Source organism: Sceloporus occidentalis, unplaced genomic scaffold, assembly GCF_023333645.1.
Source record: "Sceloporus occidentalis isolate IW3139 unplaced genomic scaffold, rSceOcc1.0.p SCAF_13, whole genome shotgun sequence".
In the NCBI taxonomy this organism is placed as follows: domain Eukaryota; kingdom Metazoa; phylum Chordata; class Lepidosauria; order Squamata; family Phrynosomatidae; genus Sceloporus; species Sceloporus occidentalis.
In genome coordinates this window covers 202,904-217,756 of record NW_028316993.1, presented here as the reverse complement: position 1 = coordinate 217,756, position 14,853 = coordinate 202,904, and the positions used below count along the sequence as shown (strand labels likewise).

The following is a 14,853-nucleotide window of genomic DNA, read 5'->3' as shown; positions in this document are numbered from 1 at the left end:
GATGCGGCTTGGTCACATATGTCCCTGTTTTCATCTGGACATTTGGAGACATTTGGAGCATCCAAATGTCCAACATTCTGCCTCAAGGACAGGTAATAAATACACTCCAAGCTGCGGTTGCAGACTGCTAAGGTCAACAGTAAGCAATCAAGATCTTTCCAAGTTGTGTTTACAGAGCAAACACAAAGAAGTTAAAGCACCATTGTGCAATTGCCGTTCCTGTTGTGCCAACAGATGCTGTTCCTCCATGTCAGCACACATTGTGCTGAGAGGAAACTCTTGCACCACTCGGCTACTTTCACTCACCTGTTCCCTTCCCCAACACTTCCCTTCACTTGGAGCCCTTTCACATTACACAGCTATAGTGTTACGATTCCACTTTAACAGCTATGGTTCCATCCCCTTGAATCCTGGCAGTTTAGGGAGAGAGAATTTAAGAGAGAAACTAAATAATGGCAGTTTAAAAGAAATCTTGAAGGGAAATGGACGGATTACGTTTTGTCATCTACTTAGGGACTACAGCTCTGGAGATCAGGGTTCAAATTCCTGCTCAAGCATAAAAACCATTGGGTGACCTTGGGTAAATCACACTCTCTCAGCCTCAGAGGATGGCAATGGCTGAGTTGAGTACAAACTACTTTTGCAATTCAAACTCAATTTGTGGCAGTTCAAACATGCTGTGGACAAAAGGGGAAAGTGGGAGGAGGAGAGAGAAACTGGAACATCCTAAAAGCAGCTGAAAAAGTTTGATGACAGAGAATTAGGACTGTCAAATCAGGACAGCTGGAGAGGATGGCACATTTATGGGATTGCAAATCACTAGGTAGGAAATAAATGCTAGAACCAATGCATTTCCCTGATCCTCACTGACCTATTCTTCCAATAGGAAAAAAGAGAGAAGTGAAAATAAACTCCAGTCTTAGAGATCTCCAATTCAGACACAGCCCTTGCAGAAAACAGGCAGGAACAAAAGGTGAACTAAAGGACAAAGCAAAATGACTTGTTTTAGGAAGAGAAAGAGATCAATATTTGGGGTGTGCCACAAATGTGGTTCACGTGGAACTCTGATGTGAAAAGATCCATTGGAGAAAGTGATTCGGATAGATTACCATCATATTATTTACCTTTTCCAACAGGGATGGAAATCGTATGAGCATCCAATTTGTGTTTGATTGCAACTCCCAGCGTTCCTCATCATTAGCTATGTTGGTTAGTGCTGCTAGAAACTGCAGTCCAATATTTGGAAGATCATGTTCCCTGGGTAAGTACAGATTACTCATACTTCAGCAGTCCTTACCCAGGGAGCAAACTGGACAGGGATTTGAGCTTTGTCTTCTTCCAAACTGCTGAACTCCCTTCCAGAGAAAGTTGGCTGACTCCTTCATTGTTGTCCTTTTGTTAGCAGTCAAAGTGCTTTTTAACTCAGGCAAGCCTTTGGCAAATGAGTACTAATGTCTTGGATTTCATCACATGGGTTGTGCTTCTAACTCTTCCAGTACAAGTGCTTCTAAAGCTGTTGTAACTCAGTTGTGTTTCAGTGATGTAACTTATTTATTTCATATTATTTATTGTGTCATCTTGTTAAGAGTCAACCTTAAAAGCAGAATATAAAAGCAGATGCTTTTAATTTATACAGTAGGCCCCTGGTATCTGCTGGGGTTTGGTTCCAGGACACTTTGTGGATACCAAAATCCATGGATGCTCAAGTCCCACTTAATACAGTGACATAGTAAAATGTTTCCCTTACATAAAATAGCAAAAGTTAAGTTCACTTTTGGGTATTTATATATTTTCCAAATGTTTCCAAGCTGTGGATGGTTGAATCCATGGATATGGAAGACGAACTATACAACCTGGATTTGTTTCAGCATGTTCTGCTCACTCTTTATAAATAACAAAGAAGGAAATAAATTGTGGACTTTGGTATTTTCCAGAGGACACAAACTTGCCCTAACACAAGCACGCACAAATCACACAGGCACCAAAGCCGGAGGATGACAAAAGTGCAATAATTTATTCATGTGAACACAATTTGGCAGTAAAGTGACATGCTCCATTTTGTAACAGAGAGCAGAAGTAGTGTGGGGGAGAGAACAGAGTGAGGAAACTCCATTCATGCAGAGGGGGAAGAAGGGCAGGAGGAGGCAGCTGGAGTGAAGCAGGATCAGAAGGAAGCTTCCAAGACAACTTGCACAAGTTCCCTCCCCCACCATGCAGGGCTTGGGAGGCTCTTAATCCACCTCCTCAATAGTGGGACCTGAAGAGCCACCCCCAGTGCCTCCAGCTCCTGGGAAGCCACCGGGCATCCCCCCTGGCATCCCTCCTGGCATGCCTCCAGCTCCTTGGTATAACTTGGTAATGATGGGATTGCAGACGTTCTGTAGCTCCTTCTGCTGATGTTCGTATTCATCCTTTTCTGCCATCTGCCAAGGTGAGAGGAGAGACAAAAAGGTGGAGATGAATTTAGCTTTAACATGATAACAGGTTTTTGACAATTCAAGACAGGAGCACTACTGCATTCAGTCTGAGACTGTGTTAGATTTACAAGACTGTCTCTAACTATTGGCTAAGTAGCTGTCTTCCCTTGCAATGAGCCACAGTTCAGGAGAACAGATTGGAAGTCCTGGCAGATCTGTGACATGACAGGGTTAAGCCTTCAGATGCTCTTGTTCAGATTCATTCTTAGGAAGCAGATGCCCCCTTGTGGAAGAAGCAAGCAGAGAACTAGAAGTAGCCATTCCCCTTTAGACAACCATCCTATCTAATGGATAGATGAGGTTTTGACTAGACACCAGGAAGAACTTCTTGACTGTAAAAGTGGTTCAGCAACAGAACAGATTACTTTGGAGAATGGTTGGCTCTCCTCCATTGGAGGTTTTTCAGCAGAGGTTGGATGGCTACTTCTTAGGGATGGTTTATAGCTGTGCATTTTTGCACTGGTAGGGGATTAGGACTAGATAGGCCATGGCAACAATGTCAAGTTGTTCTTGGGAATGACCAACAGTGCAGAGGTAGCTGCTGAAGTGCAGGTGGGCATCATTGACAACCTCCACAGCAACACTCCCAAGGAGTCCTTCAAAATAAAAACAGCTATGTTGCTCATTATCTACGTATGTGTATGCGCACACACAGATACCATCAATATACTGTTACATGGAAACTCCACTACAGCATGGAAACTCCATCACAGCTAAGCTCTAAGGCAATGATTCCCAGCCTTTGGTTCCCTGGATGTTCTGGACTTGTTCCTGTAATTCCTGACTTTTGGATAAATTGGCTGGGACCTCTAGGATCTGAGATCCAAACTAAAATGGAGGACCAAAGTTTGAGAACCATTGCTTTGAGGGAAGGGGGAACCCTGGAGGGAGAGAAGATGGCAAGTGATCAATCATTTCTGCTGATCAGAAAGTCTTGAAACACCAACCATGCCCCAACTACAACACTGGGACTAACCTTGAGCTGTGGGGGTGGAAGGCAACACGATTAGACAGCTAACTAGTTCTTTACCCAGTCACAACTTCCAAGAAACCAGGGAAGATGATGAATGTGGCAGTAAAGCCTTTTTCCTTGTACAAATGCACAGCTCTATACCACCAAAATGAGGAACACACTGTCACTGGCCATTTGAAATCAAGCAAAGGGACCCCTGGAGCCAGCATGGTATACTTGTTTGAGCGTTTTAATCCCTGCTCATCCATGAAACCCACTGCCTCAGAGGTAGGCAATGGCAAAACTTCTCTGAATAAATCTTGCTAAGAAACATACAATCACCAAGATGAACATGACTTACTTAATAACACATCCTCCCATCCAGTCTTTATTGCTTTGAGGTCTGCATGATGGCCCTTATTGGTCACCTTATTTTTCATTTTTTCCTAACCAAGAAATAACTCTAAAATCAGGACTAACCACTCTTCTACTGACATGCCACCTAGTCTTGTAAACTCACCTGGTTCCTGTCCAGCCAGGAAATAACCTCATTGCACTTGTCCAGGATCTTCTGCTTGTCCTCCGGAGACAGTTTATCCTTCAGCTTCTCATCTTCTGCTGTGCTCTTCATATTGAAGGCCAGGGACTCCAAGGAGTTCTTGGCCGCAATCTTTTCCCTCTGGACTTCATCCTCGGCCTTGTATTGTTCCGCCTCTTGGACCATACGTTCAATCTCCTCCTTGCTAAGACGTCCTGTGGCAGGAAGGGGAAACCAGTCAAGGAGATGGCAATTTGTAAGCCAGGATGGGCCATGTACAGCCTTCCTGTACATTGTTGGGACTGTAAAACCCATCTGCCCTAGCCAATCCAATGGTGAGGATGGCAGGTATAGCCTGTGAGGACCAAAGTTGCCCATCTAAGCACATAGGTGCAACCAAGAACCAATGGCCAAACTAGGGGTGGGAATCGCACAGTCCTCTAGATGTTGCTTGACTTCAACTCCCAGCAGCTTTAGCTAGAGTGGCCACTGGTGAAAAAACCTAGATGTTGGTAGTGCAGCACATAGAAGATTGCCTAATTCCCCACCATTGGCTGAAATCCCATTTTCCATCCACACTCACCTTTATCATTTGTGATTGTGATCTTATTCTCCTTTCCAGTGCTCTTATCGACTGCAGATACGTTGAGGATACCATTGGCATCAATATCAAAGGTCACTTCAATCTGTGGGACACCTCGAGGAGCAGGGGGGATCCCTGTCAACTCAAACTTGCCCAGCAAATTATTGTCTTTGGTCATAGCACGCTCTCCTTCGTACACCTGCAGGTTGGGGAGAAAGGATGCATCTGGTGGTTAGAAAGCAAAGCTTGAGATCATCAAGGAACCTCTGGCTGAATTCCAATTCAGTAATTTTTGGGGGCTACATTCCAGCAGTGGGCAGGGCCAAGAACCAAGCAGCAGGATCAAAACACAGGCATATTTGACTTCAAAGCACTTATGCACACAACCAAGCCTGAAGAGAGGCATTGCAACATTCCTGAATGGGGGGAAAATGTATACAACCTGGCAAACCAGCAAATAGCAGTGTTGTGGAAAGCTGGTATAACCAACTTGAGGAAATGTGGAGGACCAATTCAGCCCAAGGGATTTTGGCTTCCCACTTTGGCAGTACAAAAATGCGCACAAGAAACCCAAGATGCCTGTCATATTTGGAGACTGCAAAACTCCAAATATGTATGAAGTGTTGGATTGACTTCTCACATACAGTACCATCATTGCTCAAATCTTATTTCTATTTTTCAGGCAAACAGCTAGCAATGCCTAATTTATACCATCTGTTTCCACTTACTTGAATGAGCACTCCTGGTTGGTTGTCAGAGTATGTAGTGAAGGTCTGAGTCTGCTTGGTGGGGATGGTGGTGTTTCGCTTGATGAGGGCTGTCATCACCCCACCGGCTGTCTCGATACCCAGGGAGAGTGGCGTGACATCCAACAGCAGCAGGTCCTGCACATTCTCTGACTTGTCCCCACACAAGATGGCAGCTTGGACAGCTGGAGGAGTAACGAAACTGGGTCAAGAGGCAGCAATGCCCATCAGACAAAGACCCTGGGGAAAAAATCCTGTCTTGCCCAAACATGGTCCCAGAGGCTTTCAACAATGGGTCTGTACAGACAGGCCAAAATAAAGCTGATTCAGGTCACTTTGGGGGCATGCTGTTTCAATGATGCATGAGTCCTAAGAGGCTAGAAGCCACACAAAAGCCATACTCCAGTCCTAATTTCCCAAGTCACACTCTGGGGATGGGATCTGGAGGGACTAATGCACCCACTCCACTGTTGCCCATCCCTGATACCATAACTAGTTGGTATTATTTCTAAGATGCTTTAGAATATCAGTTGTTGCTATCTATTTAATATGTACATTCAGAAATTGCTTCTTCCTGCAGAATGGAGCAGCTGTTTTCCTGAATCTATCTACTTGCTTCTCCCTTCTATTCCACAAACCCCATAGTGAATAAGTAGGAATCATTCAGCATTCCAAATATTTGACTGCAAATCGTAGCAGACCCAGCCAGTGACGAAGAATGCTGTGAGCTGTAGTCCACACCCCAACCTGGCCCTTTTGCCAAAGACTCTTTACCTGCTCCATAAGCTACTGCTTCATCAGGGTTGATGCTCTTGTTGAGCTCCCTGCCATTGAAAAAGTCCTGAAGAAGCTTCTGGATCTTGGGAATACGGGTTGAGCCGCCAACAAGCACAATGTCATGCACCTGGGACTTGTCTAGCTTGGCATCACGCAAGGCTTTCTCTACAGGCTCCAAGGTGCCCCGGAAGAGGTCAGCATTCAGTTCCTCAAAGCGAGCTCGGGTGATGGAGGTGTAGAAATCGATGCCCTCATAGAGGGAGTCTATCTCGATGGAGGCTTGGGTGGAGGAACTGAGGGTGCGCTTGGCCCGTTCACAAGCTGTGCGCAGACGCCGGACTGCCCGTTTGTTGTCCGTGATGTCCTTCTTGTGCTTGCGCTTGAACTCTGACACAAAGTGGTTCACCATGCGGTTATCGAAATCCTCACCACCCAGATGAGTGTCTCCAGCGGTTGACTTAACCTCAAAGATGCCATCTTCAATGGTCAGAATGGAGACATCAAAGGTGCCACCTCCCAGGTCAAAGATGAGGACATTGCGTTCGCCACCCACCTGTAAATGTGACAGCCCAATAGTGTGAGATACATCCTATTCAGAGGGGTTTCCATGTCCTGTACCGAAGATTACCAATACAAGATTATATATAGCATGGGCAGACAATGAGTTGGACAACCAACTCCTATCAAGTCTACCAGGTAAGACTGATGCTGATGAATTATGGTCCAACCAAATACCGAGGACCCAAGTACTGCAAATGCTTTCAACTACAACTTCTATAATCCCTTACTATCGGCCAAACTGGCTGGGATTTGTAAGAGGTGAAATCCGAAATACCAGAACACATGCCATTCTGCAGGCACAAAAAGAAGCTAAATGTGCCTGTTACAATTCTGAATACTTAATTACTTATCAAGATTTTCTCCAGAAGAAACTTAGAAACAGAATGTTTTACTAAAGTATTGGAACTTTTGAGATCCTGCAGTTGCTCATGAACCAGGGCAGGCAAACTATAAGCCCTCACAGATGTTGAACTGCAACTCCCAGGAGCTCTCAGCACCAGCTATGCTGATTAGGATGGATAGGAGTTTAAATACAATGCCTTGAGAGCCAGCCTTTCCTAACCTAGGTGTACAACCTCACATCTCCTCTTAAGGCTAGCCATATTTTTTAAAAACCAAAAACAAATAACTCCTCCTGACCTTTTTATCCAGCCCATAGGCTATGGCAGCTGCTGTGGGTTCATTGATGATCCGAAGAACATTGAGGCCTGCAATGGTACCAGCATCCTTGGTGGCTTGTCTTTGGGAATCGTTGAAGTACGCAGGGACTGTAATGACTGCATTGGTAACAGTCTATAATGAAGAGAAGAAGGAATTAGAAAGACCTATGCTCAACCCATGTTACCCATGCTTCAGTCTCATCCCTTCCCGTTACCACAATGTCTCCTTCTCAACCTTTACTTCTCTAGATGTTTTTGGACTTCAATTCCCAGAAGATCAAGTCAACACAGCCAATGGGCAGGGACTGTGGAATGAAGAGTCCAAGACATCTGGAGAACCACTGAGATATCATCATCGACAACTACCCACCTTGCCCAAGTAGGCTTCTGCAATTTCCTTCATCTTGGTGAGAACCATCGAGGAGATCTCTTCAGCATAGAAGCTTTTCGTCTCGCCTTTATATTCCACCTGCACTTTGGGACGACCCCCATCATTGATCACATGGAATGGCCAGTGCTTCATGTCAGAGTGGACCACAGGATCATCATAACGGCGGCCAATAAGGCGTTTGGCATCTGGAAAAGAGGAGTGACTTGATACAATCAAGAAAGATACAGTGAGCCAATCATCTCCTATTTTAAAGGAAAAACACATCCACTTTGGGCGCCATCCATGGTACCAGTGATGATGTTGCCTAAATACTCGGAATACCCTTCATTATTTCTACAGCATAGATGCACCTTCAGATGGCACAGAACACCTGTTTTAGGTTGTCCATGGTGTATATTATTTTAATATCCATTTGGTTATGGGTCATTTATAGTTGTTCTCATGAGAAACATGTGCTTTAGTAACCACTCAGCTTCAGTAGTTCATCCATTAACACACATTGATAGAGTTAACTCTTCTCTGGACAAAGAACTGAGCTACAACACATCTTCTCAGCCAGCGCCTAGAACAGAACCCACCACACCATGGATGGTCTGGGCTAATCCTTACCAAAGACAGTGTTGGTGGGGTTCATGGCCACTTGGTTCTTGGCAGCATCACCGATGAGGCGCTCTGTGTCTGTGAAGGCCACGTAGCTGGGGGTGGTGCGGTTGCCCTGGTCATTAGCAATGATCTCCACCTTCCCATGTTGGAAGACACCAACGCAGGAGTAGGTGGTCCCCAGATCAATTCCTACAGCTGGACCCTTGGACATTTTGGCTGCAAGAGGACATATAGTGAACGTTAACACAAGTGCCACAAGAGAGCTTGCCAGAAAACTGTAGTTATGTAGCTACAACCTGAGTCATCAGGTCCTAGGCATCTCCAGCTGAGTAGGAGACTCCCAATTTGAAACCTTGAAAGCAAGCTACTGATGCAATTCAATGTGGGCTACTGGTGGCCCTCCAGATGTTGCTGGACTCCAACCCCCAACAGCATTGGCTAGAGATAGTGGAAGCTACACTGAACATCTGGAGTATCAAATACGGACAAATGACCCACTGGCGGATTACAACAGAAGTATAACAATAAAATATCATAAAAATACAAATTCACGCTAAAACAGTCCCACATCCCAACCTTCTCCCAAACATAAGGCCAAAAACAAAGCACAAGAGGACGCGAAGTGTTTAAAAGCCCTTTAATCCTCACTCCAGGGTCCCAATTCAGGCTGTCTGTAGTTGTCACACGTCTTTTAGAAAAAGCCATTCATGCAGTTAAGATGATTTCATAATCATTGCCCTGTTTGGTTTTGCAGCAAGAAACCAATGCTCTTAACATATACAATGCAACAGAAGTAATGGGGTGGTACAAAATCAACACATTCTTAAGGCTTGGTAATAGCAGGTTTGCCTTGGCGCTGCAGAAAATTGCAACGGGTACTTTAGTTCTCACGCAGTTTATATGTATATCTGATAGATATGTAACGTACGTGTCGCAGTTATTTCCCTCTGCTGGAAACTTTCAATATTGCAGCCCCAGCGGTTGAGCTTTTGGAAAAAGCCAAACCGCTAAAGAAACTTTCCATGATCCAGCCAGAAGGCTGGAATTTGAGCTCCTGTCCTTTGCCCTTTCAGCAATCCTAGCAAATATCAGCCCTCCCCTTTATAGGAAGGATGGGCATGGCCTGAGACATGGTCAATGGGGGGCAAATTTGGCTTCTCTTCTTTCTTGACACGCTGCCATGGCACTCTTAACAGGACCTAAAAGTGGCCTAAATCATGCTGTTTGACACCACTTTTTGCTGTCACAGCACCATACTACCAAATACTGGGATCTGTAGAGACACCAGCCCTATTTAGCAGAGAATGCAGAAGACCTGGTAAAACAACAAATCCCATAGGATGGCGCTGCAACACTTAAAAGTGGTCTCAAACTGCATTATTTTCACAGTGCAGAAGAGATTCTGGGGCCAATCATCCGGGAGTTGCCTGTCTCACAAATCCCATAGGATGGGACTACGAGACTTAAACGTGGTCTCAAACGGCATTATTTTTTCAGTGCAGATGCATTGAGACACATTCTGGGGCAGATCCTCAGGGTGTTAAACTATACCTTTGAGGTGCCAGTCTTGCAAATCCTATACAGTGGAGCTACAACACTTAAAAGTGGTTTCAAACTGCATTACTTTTACAGTGCAGATGCATCAAGACACATTCTGGGGCTGATTGTCAGGGTGTTAATCTATACCTTCGTGATGCCAATCTTGGCTCCTATTTGTCAATTCTGTACCAGGCACAGCTGCCGCTCACGATAAGATTAAACTTCTCACCCAAACTACTCGCCCAAAGGTTAAACTCCACCCCAGCTCTGCACTCTGCCCAGCTTGGCCCAAAGGGCACAGGTTGGAAACGGGCAGTTGGGGTGGTGCGTCTACAATTTCCAACACTGCCCACTTTTGAGAGAGAGATTTTTCTGGAACTCAGCTCCCAAGAGGGCTCTATGGCTAAGCCAGAGTCAAGACGCAGCAGAAAGCATGCCAAAAACAGCTGCTGTTAAAAAAGCAGAGAGCTTGTCATTCCTGCCAAGAGGGAGGAGAACTGCAGATGGCTCAATTGCAGTCGCCTCCACCAATCTACTCACTAGATACTACTTCCTCAGCCTCTCCTGAAAAAGCAAACAAACAAACAAACCCAGATATCTGAAATCTTGAGAACTCAAATCCTGACGTTTAGAGAAAAACTTAGCTTCCAGACACATGGGCCTCTGTCTGTACATTAATAATAATAATAATAATAATAATAATAATAATGAAGAGCAGCATGGGAATGTCGGGGCTGGGACTACAAATCCCAGAATATGTCAGTAATGGGGGGGATTGTGGGAGCTGTAGTCTAAAACACTAACTCTCCCTTGTTTTGGATGGGGCTTTCCTCCTACCTTTGCGTAATCTGCTGCCTTTGGAATCTAGATGCACAAGAGCAGATGGCTTTTTTAAAGTTGGCAACCTCCAAGGTAAAAGAAGCCACTCTTAGGAAAGGAGTAACTTAATAGATACTATGTAACTTTGATGAACAGCTGCTTACAGGTTACCTATCTGTGGCTCTAACCCTCCTCCTCTTACAGTGGCACTCCTTGGGATTCCAACGCCTATCAGCACCACCACTCAGGCTGGGGATGATGGGAGTTGCAAACCAATGCAATAGAAATTTTCCATCCTGGAGGCAGATTTTCTGACAATAACAACAAGCAATACTATTGCAAAGAACCTTGAAGTGTGTGGGCCTTCATGTCACTTGGGGACTTATGGCAAACCCATGCATTTTATAGTTTTCTTAGGCAAGGAGGCCTCAGAAGTGGTTCTGACAGTTCCTTCAGTGCAGCGTGGTGGATATATGTCACAGGAGTGCGTGTGTGTATGTGTTTGTGTGTTGTGTACCTTCAAGTCATTTCCGACTTATGGGAGCCCAGGGTTCGATTTCTGATCGGCCATGAAACCCACTTGGTGACCTTGGGCCAGTCACACTTTCTCAGCCTCAGGGAAGGCAATGGCAAACCTCCTCTGAACAAATCTTGTGCCCAAAAAGCCCCGTGATAGGTTCGTCTTAGGGTCCCATACGTCGGAAATGACTTGAAGGTACACAACACACAAACACACACACATAGTCCTCTGACCTATATGTTACAGTACCTAGTACTTGTTGGTACCAAGTGCTAACCAGGGCTGATCTTGCTCAGTTTCCAAAATCAGACAGGATCTAGCGATCCAGCAGTGATAGATCAAACCATGCAAGCTTCCGAGTCGTACAGAGCTCTTCAGCGGCTTTAACCCTAGGCCTTCCCCATCCTTTCCAAACTCTGGTCATCCAAGTATTTTGGCGTTCAACTCCCAGAAGTCCCAGCCAGCTTTGACCAACTGTCAGGAATTCTGGGAGCTGAATCCCAAACATCTGGAGGACCAAAGTCTGGGAATCACTGTGTCCTGGAGCCCTAAACCTTTGAGGTTTAGAACTGTTTTGAAGCAGTGTTCGAAGTGGCACCGAAGAGCTATTATTTTTGCAATGGCTTTTGCAGAATAAAAATCTCAATGAGTTGACATGCAGCCCTTCCCCCATTGAAATAAATGAGGAAAAAAGCAAAATAGTACCCATCTTCTGCATCTTCACAGTGACACTCTCTCTTCCCAATCTGCCCCCAAAAGGAAAGGGTTAAAAAGACTGCAGGACCGAAGTCAAATCCCTGTGCGAAACAGAGACATCTCCAGCCAGCTGCAAGCAGAAGCAACGGATGGAGTAATTTTCCACCACCAACAAAATGCAGTCCATTGCAGCTCGTTTCAAGAGAGTGCTGCTTTGAAACCCTTTACATTAGAAAGGGATGTTTTTGCACTTAAGCCAAAGGCTAAGCCTGGAATTTGTATTTTCCCCCTTCTGTCCCATCATTTGCAGCAATCCCCTGAAAACTCCGCAGGATCCATCACATGCCCCCAAGCAATAAGGGATCAACTGGATCCTCGATTCCAAATCTACGCCTCTCCCTAGGACTCTGGAGCCCAAGGTTCAAATAAATCCCTGCTCAGCCATGGAAACCCAGGCTCTCAGACTCACTTGCAAACCTCCTCTGAGCCAATCTTGCCCAGAAAAGCTCCAGCATAAGGTAAGCTGGGGCAAGTCACACTCTCTCAGCCTCAAAGAAAGGCACTGGCAAACCTCCTCTGAACCAATCTGGCCAAGAAAACCTCAGGATTGGGTAGCTTAGGCAAGTCACACACTCTCAGCCTCAAAGGAAGGCGATGGCAAGCCTCTCAATAAATCTAGCCAGGAAAACCCCGGAATAGGGTGGCTTGGGCAAGTCATACTCTCTCAGCCTCAGGGGAAAGCAATGGCAAACCTCCTTTGAACCAATCTTGTCAAGAAAACCCCAGGATAAGATAGCTGGGGCAAGTCACACTTTCTCAGCTTCAGGGGAAAGGAATGGCAAGCCCTCCTTGAATAAATCAAGCCAAGAAAATCCCAGAATAGGATAGCCTGGGCAAGTCACACTCTCTCAGCCTCAAGGGAAGGCAGTGGCAAACCTCCTCTGAATCAACCTTGCCTAGAAAACCCCAGAGCAGGGTAGCCTGGGCAAGTCACACTCTCTCAGCCTCAAGGGAAGGCAGTGGCAAACCTCCTCTGAATCAACCTTGCCTAGAAAACCCCAGAGCAGGGTAGCCTGGGCAAGTCACACTCTCTCAGCCTCAAGGGAAGGCAATGGCAACCCTCCTCTGAATAAATCTTGCCAAGAAAACCCAGGAATGGGGTCACACTCTCTCAGCCTCAGGGGAAGGCAATGGCAAACCCTCCCTGAACAAATCTTGCCAAGGCAACTCCAAGATAGGGGTGCCTTAGAGTCAGAAACGAACTGAAGGCAAACACAACACAACACACAAGACTAGACAGCTGAGAAAGCAAGGAATCCTACTATGGCAATCCTCTGGAGGAAACCTCCACAACCCTTTCCCCAAAAGCAAAGACCCCAACATTATCTGATTCCATTTGGCCCCAAACCTTATCAAAGAACACTTAAACCCACCCAGAAAATCATTCCTAAACCTAATCCGTGCCACGATTCACATTCACCACTTTGCCCCCAACTTGATCAACTTTAAAAACAACACTCTGCACTATGCTCAGAGGCACTCGTGTCCTCTTCTCTCTCGAAAGGAAACCCTTCAAGGCCAAAGATTCAATGTATCTGTTTCGAGGGAAAGGGAAGTTACAGGAAGCCAAACAAACAGGCAACTTGTAACTTAATTTCCTTTGCAGCTTGCAAACAACCACAAATGTGGGGAAGGAAGAAAAAGACAAGCCAGCTGGGCTGCTTTGGGCCAAGAAGGAAAACCAGCCTCTTAAGCAACACAAACAACTGCGCAACAGGAGCCCTAGCTTTAATTCCATTTCATTTTGGGGGGGCTTAAAAAATAATGCAAGTATGCAAAATAATAATAATCATCATCATAATAACCCCAAAGTACCTTTTCCAGACTGCAAACTTCCTTTCTTTTCTTTTAAAATATAGCAATGCAAAAAAAGGCTTCAAGGAGAGGAATGAAAAGAAATCCGTTCCTTTTTCTTGTGTTGTCTTTTCCCAGGACCCAGACTTTTATATCTGGCAAGGCTCCCCTCCTTTCCAAAGGCCTCTGCCAGTGCTGACACTTTGCAGAAGCTTCTCGACTTGGCTGCAGCCTCGTCCAATCCGAAGGCAGGGCTGGGGCTGGGGGTGACGTCACAGAAGGAGGCGGGGCAATGAGGGAACTGGGGCGGGATCGAACCGCAGCATTTCTGCCTGGTGCAGATGGGGCTGGAGCAGCATCTGGAACTTTCAAGAAGGTGGCAATGGTTTTCATGTTTATCTATGGATGGTGCATTCAGCCTCTTCTCTCTCTTACATATACATGTATGTATGTATAAGAGAGTGGGATATATATATATATATGGGATATATATGTGTGTGTGTGTATTAGAGAGTGGGATATATATATGTATGTATATATTAGAGAGTGGTATATATATATATGTATGTATAAGAGAGTGGGATATATATATATATGTATATCTATACGTATAAGAGTGGGATATATATATATATATATATATATATATCAGAGTGGGGTATATATATCTATATCTATATATCCCAAAAACCCCACAAAAAACTATATACAGTCCCCCCTTCCTTTCTTGCAGACTTGGGATCCATGTTCTTGAATATGCACAAAGGGGCAACCTCCATTATCGTCAATAGGGCATGTTCCCGCGGCACATGCCCCATTCAAGCCTATGGGGCTTGAATACTTGTGAGTCTCCATTTTCGCAGGGGGTTCAGGAACAGATCCCCTGTGAAAACAGAGGGTGGACTATATATACTGTATGACCCTAGGTAGGGAGGAGTGATTTCCATGTTAATCTGTGTATTGTTCTGTTGTTGAATGGCAAGCCCTCAGGGTGGGAGGATATGCAAAGAGGGTTGGTATCTGTTTAATTAATAATCCTGTAGCCTCCAACCCTGGGGCCTTGCCATTCAACAACAGAACAATAAACAGATAAAAATGGAAATCGCTCCTCCCAACCCAGGGTCACACAGTATATATG

The 14,853-nt window shown here is 45.2% G+C and overlaps 1 protein-coding gene across 1 annotated transcript; it reads right to left on the bottom strand.

Moving 5' to 3' along the window:
• Positions 1-1,990: 1,990 nt before the first annotated feature.
• LOC149304452 (heat shock cognate 71 kDa protein-like) lies at positions 1,991-13,924 on the bottom strand. The gene is made up of 9 exons (XM_089478240.1): positions 13,737-13,924; positions 8,294-8,503; positions 7,664-7,869; positions 7,274-7,426; positions 6,071-6,626; positions 5,279-5,481; positions 4,551-4,749; positions 3,950-4,182; positions 1,991-2,423 (listed from the first exon to the last, which is right to left on the bottom strand). The coding sequence occupies exons 2-9, from the start codon at positions 8,496-8,498 to the stop codon at positions 2,232-2,234; spliced, it is 1,947 nt and encodes a 648-aa protein (XP_089334366.1). The 5' UTR covers positions 8,499-8,503; positions 13,737-13,924; the 3' UTR covers positions 1,991-2,231.
• Between the last annotated feature and the right edge of the window lie 929 nt (positions 13,925-14,853).